This window comes from Mandrillus leucophaeus, unplaced genomic scaffold, assembly GCF_000951045.1.
Source record: "Mandrillus leucophaeus isolate KB7577 unplaced genomic scaffold, Mleu.le_1.0 Scaffold83, whole genome shotgun sequence".
NCBI classification, from domain to species: domain Eukaryota; kingdom Metazoa; phylum Chordata; class Mammalia; order Primates; family Cercopithecidae; genus Mandrillus; species Mandrillus leucophaeus.
Window position 1 is genome coordinate 1961234 of NW_012109030.1, and position 8807 is coordinate 1970040.

Here is an 8807-nt window from a genome sequence, read left to right on the forward strand (position 1 = left end):
GGATGGATGGATGGGTGGATGGATGGATAGATGGATTCATCTACTCCGAGTCCTTTAATTAACTCCTCCAGTTTTCAGTGTGCCAGATAGATCACTGGGATTTGTTGATAAGCAACCTACAGATTTTCATTCTTATTCTTGATAATTCACAAGACCATACTGGAAGGAAAATGTAGTAGAAAGAACATTCTAGTGACTGATTTCAGGATATTGATTTTTAAAAAACCACTAAATCCCAAATTAGCTTGATCTCTAAAACTATAAATTTTTCCCCTTTTGCATGAGTGTTTCTAAAATTCAATATTAATGTAGGGAAGATAATGATCAAATGTCATAAATAAATGAAGAGAAAAAACAGATTAGTGATATTAGAGGGTTAACAAAGAGGCTACTGAGATTTAGAAACCTAAAGTACTGGGAAGGGAACTGGTTTTTTTTTTGCTGGTTTGTTTGTTTGTTTTTGAGATAGCGTCTCACTCTGTCAGCCAGGCTGGAGTGCAATAGTGTGATCATGGCACAATGTGTGTGATCATGGCTCAGTGTAGCCTTGACTTTCTGAACTCAAGCAGTCCTCCCACCTCAGCCTCCCAAATAGCTGGGACCACAGGCATGTGCCACCATGCCTAGCTAATTTTTGTATTTTTTGTAGAGAGGGGTTTTTGCCATGTTGTCCAGGCTGATCTTGAATTCCTGAGCTCATGCGATCCATCCATCTCAGCCTTTCAAAATGATGGGATTGCAGCCGTGCGGCACCATACCTGGCTTGGACATTTTAACTCTGATGGCTTTTAGTGAGGATTTTTAACAAGGAGAAGATTATTTCTTTCTATTTAAAAATACTGAAGTAAATCAGACACTTCTTCAGATTACAACAAATGTCAGCTGAATGGATAGTCCATGGAATAAGGATTTTATTTTAAATAGCTTTAAAGTAGGTATTCTTTGCAGATCATGGGACTCAAGTATTTATTCAATGCAGGATTTTTTTTTTTTTCTTGTTTTTTTGAGACGGAATGTTGCTCAGTCGCCCAGGCTGGAGTGCAGTGGAGCGATCTCGGCTCACTGCAAGCTCCGCCTCCCGGGTTCACGCCATTCTCCTGCCTCAGCCTCCCTAGTACCTGGGACTACAGGCGACCGCCACTACGCCCGGCTAGTTTTTTCTTTTCTTTTCTTTTCTTTTCTTTTTTTTTGTACTTTTAGTAGAGATGGGGTTTCACCATATTAGCCAGGATGGTCTTGATCTCCTGACCTCATGATCCGCCTGTCTCGGCCTCCTAAAGTACTGGGATTACAGATGTAAGCCACCGCGCCCGGCCAGGATTTCTTAAAACACACGCAGACACACACACACACACACACACACACACACATATTGAGCACTAAACTAACTCTTCTATGTTTAGGGAATACAGCAAAGAACAAGAGGAAAAAAGCCCTCTGTTCAAGGAACTGGCTCTAGACAGTAAACATGTAAAGAAATGTGTTTATGATACAATGTCAGGCAGTGAAAAGTGCTACAAAAAATACAGCAAGACAAGAAAGGAGGGAGAGACCTGTGCTGGGGAAGCCAGGAGAAGAGCAGCATTTTAGACAAGATGCTAGAAAGGGATTCTTCTAGCAAATGATTATTGGAGTAGAGAGGAGAGAAACTTCCCAGACTCAGGCAACAACCAATATGAGGCCTAGTTTGTGTCGTGTTCCATTCAAAGTGCTGTGCTCTTGGATTTATTAAGAGGTCAGTATTGTCATGCTGAAGATAAAATCCCACAAACAATAACAAAGGAAATCCGAAATATATCAGAAAAACAATGGGAGTGGAGAGATTCATGACTGAACTTGTTTCATCAATATTTACACCTATCCATATCCTATACTCCATGCCTGTTCTATGATATTGACCATACGCTCACGGACAAGCTGGCTTGTTCAATGAACAACAAATAAATCTAACTAAAAAGACGAGACCATCCTTCATATGCCTTTTGCCTTGGTAATGTCGGATATTCTTCCAACTGCCATTACGGATGATCTTTATAAAACTAGTCACTCCTTGTTCTGCCTTTTTGCCTGACTACCTGTGTGGGATGTGAGGGCTAACATCAAAATACACCACATGAAATGTAGACTTCTAGGGGAAAAGTTTCAGAGTGAGTTTGAACCATTCTTTTTTTATTTTTATTTTTTATTTTTGTTTTTTGGAGGTGGAGTCTCGCACTGTTGCCCAGGCTGGAGCACAGTGGTGTGATCTTGGCTCACTGCAAGCTCCGCCCCCAGGGTTCACGCCATTCACCTGCCTCAGCCTCCCGAGTAGCTGGGACTACAGGTGCCCGCCACCACGCCTGGCTAATTTTTTGTATTTTTTTAGTAGGGACAGGGTTTCACTGTGTTAGCCAGGATGGTCTCAATCTCCTGACCTCACGATCCACCCGCCTTGGCCTCCCAAAGTGCTGGGATTACAGGCGGGAGCCACCGCACCTGGCCTGAACCATTCTTCAAAAATGTACATTAATGTACATTTGCATCTTAAGCTACACGGACACAGTAGGCTAATAGCTCAACAAAGATAGAATGGAGCACATGTTGAGTTGCAGAATAGCTCAATAAATTGCCATGAATTCTTTCCTCTCTGGTGTATAGCCACAGTTTTCACATCCTCCTGGTCTCCCTATTCCTAGGGGTACTTCTTCCTCCTCAGATCATCTAAGAAGCAGACTTTCCGTCATGGCCAAGAAGTTCACAGATCATTAACACAAAGCCAGCTTCTTCCTGAGCATGTGGATGGTCAGTATCCCAGAACAGGAAACATCAGTAGTATTATTTTCAAAAGAAAATGTAAAGAAGCACCTCATGTTAATTTTACACCACAAACCCACTCTGCTGATATTGTCAGCCATTACCTGCTCATTCATATTGATCACCTGCCTATGGCTCTTATGGTCATTCATCATTCAGGTGGAGATGGTTCACACACACCCTTCCATTTGTTGGATAAGAAGTCAACAAATAGTAGCAAATTATCCACAGGCTTCCTTGGATTCCTGAGTTCACTCTAGGATGTAATTATCAAGTTCACAGATGCTCTGAAGTCCCAGGAAGAAAGATTCCTTCAACTCTCATAAATTACGATTCAACAAGGAAAAAAAAAAAAAAAAGACTTTGTCATGGAAAGAACCTCATGCCCTATTATAATTACCACTTACAATAAACATTTGGAGCTCATTATTTTCTCAGTGTATTTTGCAAAAAATGAATGTTTTCTCTTAATTTTTTTCAGCCTGCTGTTTTAAAGCAGTACTTTCAAAGAATGGTTGTGTTTCTTCCCTTTCAAATAATTTACAATCTTAAAAATAAAAAGTCAGGGTTGAATTTAAAAGGGATTTTTAAAGGTTTGTGGATGGAAAAATACATGTAAGAACATGTGTATGAATACATATATGTTCAGAGTAATATCTCATGCATTCATATATATTTCTAGATGCATATAAATATTTACACTTATGAGCTTCTAGAAAATTGCTACTCAGACATTCCAGATTATTGAGACGAGCTTTTAGGGAACTTTATAGGATTCATGACCATAAATCATGAAATATAGTTGTGAAATAAGGAACAAATTTTGTTAAAATACAGTGCATGAGGTCAAAAAGTACTTTTAAAAATAAAGGGAGCATCTGTAAAAAGTTGATGATGACAGTGCTAAAATTAGCTAAGTAATGACCAAAGGAAAGAAAAAACCAGGAGACATTCTAAGGGAAGCTGGAAAGGCCAGGTCCATCTCAAAAAGCTTCTGAACAGGCACGTGTCCAGTCATCAGTACTTCTTGTGATGACGTGTGTTTCCTTTCCCATCCTCTTATTTCAGTTTCCATTGAGGAATATCCTTGATAAGAAAGGAGTCATTATTTACATGTCCAAATCTAACTATGCAGGATTGAAATTCCCTCTACTTAATTCACTACATTTTGGCTATTTTAGGCATGTTAGGAGTTGTAGAAACTCTTTTAAAGTACAAGTTACAAGTAGTAAATTCCTGGTCCTAATGCCCTACAGACTTTTGATAATAGCCTTGAAATCATGGTGTTGGCCTGCCTATACTTTACAACTGTACCATGAGATCCTATTGGACAATGAGTTAATGAGTCATATTGGATGGAAAGCAAGATAAGCCACTACTAGAATTTTGTCTTTTGTGAACACTAGCATTGCAACGTCCAGGGAGACTGTGACCAGAAATGCAATTTCCCAGTTTACCTAGCTTATTATAACAGGATAATTTATTTTATTATTATTTTTGTTTGTTTGAGATGGAGTCTTGCTCTGTCACCCAGGCTGGAGTGCAGTGACATGATCTCTGCTCACTGCAACCTCCGCCTCCCGGGTTCAAGCGATTCTCCTGCCTCAGTCTCCCAAGTAGCTGGGACTGCAGACACGCGCCACCATGCCCAGCTAATTTTTATATTTTTAGTGGAGACAGGATTTCACCATGTTGACCAGGATGATCTCGATCTCTTGACCTCATGATCTGCCTGCCTTGGCCTCCCAAAGTGCTGGAATTACAGGTGTGAGCCACTGCACCTGGCCATAATAGGATAATTTAAAATTAAGTTCCTATTAAAGAGCATAATAATGGAAACGCTTATTGGTGGCCCAGAAGATGACATTCACAAAGGTCATCTTGCACTGCTCCTTCTTCCTCAAGGTGTCACCTGTTGGGAATGACAGACCTGCCTTCACTCAGCACGAGGAGGCAAAAGAGAGACACGTTATTGCCTCATGGGAAATTTGGAATATAGTCAAAGATAGAGATTTTATTTCTTCCAATGAACATGAGTCATAAAACCCAATGTAGTAGCCAAAAGGGATGTTATTCCTGTTGATCTTACTAGAGAATCACAATGATATTTGGGGTAAGAAAATAGATGGAAATTTGTTTAATAAATTACTTGGAATACCTTTAAAAAATAAACATAAAACACATATTGATCATTTTTAATTTAGAAGGTTCTAGAGGAAATAACATAATATCCTGAATTGGTTATTACAAAATATTTCAGGAATGATGACGTTATAACATTTATGTATTTTGATCATTCTAGGCAATGCTGATCCGGAAGGGCAGGGTTACTGCCAAGCAGGATTTAGTCTGGATTTTTATAAGGTGAATTATTTTGGTCTTGCAGCTTCTAATATTTCATCTGATTGCTTTTTTTTAACCCTCTGCCTCTCACTCCCACACCCCAAAGCCGCCACCACCACCAAAGAAACAAAGAATCTTAAGGAATATACCTAGCCTGTTCGGGAAAATTCTTTCTAAAAATATTTTCTGTTCACTTTTTATTTTTATGCAAATAACTTATGCACATAGCAGCCTATTAAACAGTAGAGAAATAGACACGATGGAAAGCAACAGCCTTTCTTCTTACCCTTTGTGGCAATAATTTTTTAAATGAAAATCTAAAAAACTCAGTAAAGAAACGTTTCTTAAAAAGATCACAGGAATCTATTCATTGTTTTGTTAACTGCAATTGACCAGTTACATTTAATATTAATATTAAAATTCATATATCCTTCACAAAATTAAAAAGAGATGTTCAGTAAGAATGTAGAGGGAAAAGATTCTGTGGTTTTGAAAATAGTATAGAAAAATTTCATCAATGTATAAACTGTTTACTGTCTTTTATCGTACTTTTTATCATTACTTTTTTGTTTTGATATTTTCCACTGAGAGTTAAAAATATGAAGCATGAAAGGTGAGGATGTAAATTCATGAGAAAATGTTTATATGTGTTAGTCTGGAGTGTTTGCTCTTTCTCCTGAGAAGGAGGTGGCATTGAGGATGTATGGAAAAAAATAGGCATTACTATGGCCTTGAAATAAATTGGAACAGAATTTTTTTTTATCACTGAGCCTCAAAAGACCATGTCTGCAGGACTGCACAGCATTAAACATGTTGATATTTTGCTTATCAGAGGCAATCAAAAAACAGAATTTATCTCTCTCAAGGGAGAGAGTTCAACTTACTTAATTGAGTGAAATTAAAATTATTTAATGTGATAATACACTAAATAATTGAAAACAAAAGAGGAAGGAAAATGAACTGCAGGCCCCAGATAGAAGGGTCTCTTTTAAAAATTGCTTTTTATGTGTAACGAATTGTTAGAGCAATGCTTTTTAACAATGATTTCTCACCCTTTAAAAATGTTCAGTGTTTCTTTTCTGATTATGGTTGCTGTTGCTGTTTCTGTTTTGTAGAATGGAGACCTTATTGTGGGAGGACCTGGGAGTTTCTACTGGCAAGGTATGTTCTGTTGGCAGAGCAGAAAAGCACATTTACTGTTACCAACAGAAGGATAGGCCCAGAAGTAATGTTAAATATTTACCTTCTGGTACCTTAATTTTATATCCTTATTCATAGTTTCTCAAATGAAGCATTATTTGTTGTTTTTGCTTTTAATATTTTATTTTAATTGACAAAACAATTGTACATGTTTATGGGGAACATGTGATATTTTCATACATGTATATGACGTGTAATGATCAAATCAGGGTAATTAGCATAACCATCACCTCAAACATTGATCATTTGTATTAGGAACATTTTACATCTCTTCTAGCTATTTGAAAATCTGCAATAAATTGTTGTTAACTGTAGTCACCTTACAGTGCTATAGAACATTAGAACTTATTCCCCCTACCAGGCTGTACTTTTGTGTCCGTTAACTCATCTCTGGCTATACCTGCATCTCTATTCATCCTTTCCTCTAGGAACCACTTTTCCACACTCTACCTCGATGAAATCAACTTTTTTAGCTTCCATGTATGAGTAAGAACAAAAGCATCATTTCGATTTGTACTCTCATTTGTTTTGTTTTTGTTTTTTCTGAGACAGAGTTTTGCTCTTGTTGCCCAGGATGGAGTGCAACAGCATGATCTTGACTCACTGCAACCTCCACCTCCCAGGTTCAGGCAATTCTCCTGCCTCAGCCTCCTGAGTAGCTGGAAATACAGCTGCATGCCACCATGCCCAGCTAATTTTGAATTTTTAGTAGAGATGGGGTTTCACCGTGTTGGTCAGGCTGGTCTCAAACTCTTGACCTCAGGTGATCCACCCACCTTGGCCTCCCAAAGTGCTAGGATTACAGGCATAAACCACTGTGCCCAGCCTGTACTCTGTAATGTAAATGATATTTTAAAATACTCTTGCAACTTAACAATTCATTTCTCCATCAAGAATGTGTTGAGGCTCTGCCAAGCTCTGTGGTAGATGCTGGGGATACATTAATGAGTAAAAACACATTGTTCTTACTGTCATGGAGGTTAATATCTAGAGAATAACAGGCATTAATCAAACACTCACAGGGGTACCCGAGAACCCCCAACTGTGATACACACTCCAAAGCAAAGGCATTTGGTGATGGGGCCGGGAGAAATTAGGAGGCTTCTCCAGGGTGGCTGTGGATAGGTGTGTTTTGTCCTCTGACCACTGGCTGACAGGGAGCTGGAATACAACCTGTGCTCTGCTTACTCGCTATGAACCCAGGTGCCGACAGCATCTGCCCAGAGGAAATGACATCTTCTAATTCTTGCTAAGGTGCTGCATAGGCCAGCAGCAGCGCAAAGGTTAACGAACTTGGAAAGCAAGCAACCCTGAACTGAGATCTGGACCTTACGTAGGAGTTACCTAGGTGAAGAGAGGAGGGACCATGTGCAGATGTTCTGTGGGAGGCAGGAGGGCAGTGCAGGTGAGAACAGAGCAAAGTCAAGGTGACCAGAGTTAAGAGAGTGAGGGAAGAAGTGCTTGGGTGGTATGGAGTCTCTAATTTCACAAAAGAATGGATGATGTGAAATTAACATAATAATGTTAATAGATGTTAATTTCACATCATCCATTCTTTAAGTTGAAAAAACGTTGGATACAAAGGATTTGCTGAAAATTTTCCATAGCAATGGCACATAGAAGCATTTTGTCTGAGACATAGAAATTTAAAATTTTATTCAGGTTTCACATTGCAGGCTTGCAGTCCATGCTAAGCTGTTTTGTCTTCATTCTACAAGCCATGGGAAACCACTGGGAGATTTTAAGAGTTTAAATGGATGGCTTAGGCTAGAGTAAGAAGGTGTTGTTTGTCCTGAATATACTGACAAACTACGAAATGAGTTTAAGCATGGAGTGCTACAATTGAATTTATGTTTTGAAAAGATCATTCTGGCTGTGTTACAGAAAATAGATTGAAAGTTGGCCAAGGTGAACTATCAGCAAAGTAGTTACAAGGATATAAACTACTTTTATCAGGTAAACAGGCTATGTAAGTTTCAGGTAAAGACGTCTGTTTCTTAGAGCGATGATGGTACAGACTGAAAAAGAAGAGAAATTTGAGAAACACTTTGGAGGCAAAAGAAGCAGCCTAAATGATGGGTTGGATATATGGCGGTAAGGGAAGAGAGGTGGTGAGGGAATGTTTCTGACGCCTGCTACTGAATGGCTGTAGGTGGGGGCCGTTCACTGAGGTAGAGAACACTGGAAGAAAACAGGTTTGGAGCGGGCTGGAGAGGGAAGAAGATGAGTTTACTTTTTGTTCTGTTGGGTATGAAAATGTTTGAAATACCTAAAGGGTTTCACATAAGTATTTAGGGCTTAAGCTCAGAAGACATCTAAAGTGAAATACAAATTTTCATCACTTGCCATACTGATTTTAACTGAGGCCACGGGTATAGATGGGAGGCCTAGAGAGAGAATACTGAGAAGATTCTGTAATTTGGGCTGTAAAGTTTAGGACAGAGTAGAATCTGAGATTCATAGTTGAGGGA

General features: G+C 39.0%; 1 protein-coding gene across 2 annotated transcripts in view; it reads left to right on the forward strand.

Annotated features, from left to right (window-relative positions):
- ITGA8 (integrin, alpha 8) overlaps window positions 1-8807 on the forward strand; it is a 221353-nt gene that overhangs the window by 49659 nt on the left and 162887 nt on the right. For both annotated transcript variants that reach the window (XM_011968109.1, XM_011968110.1), the window contains exons 5-6: window positions 5096-5157; window positions 6252-6297. In XM_011968109.1, coding sequence (XP_011823499.1) covers window positions 5096-5157; window positions 6252-6297 — 108 coding nt within the window. The remainder of the gene's footprint in view (window positions 1-5095; window positions 5158-6251; window positions 6298-8807) is intronic.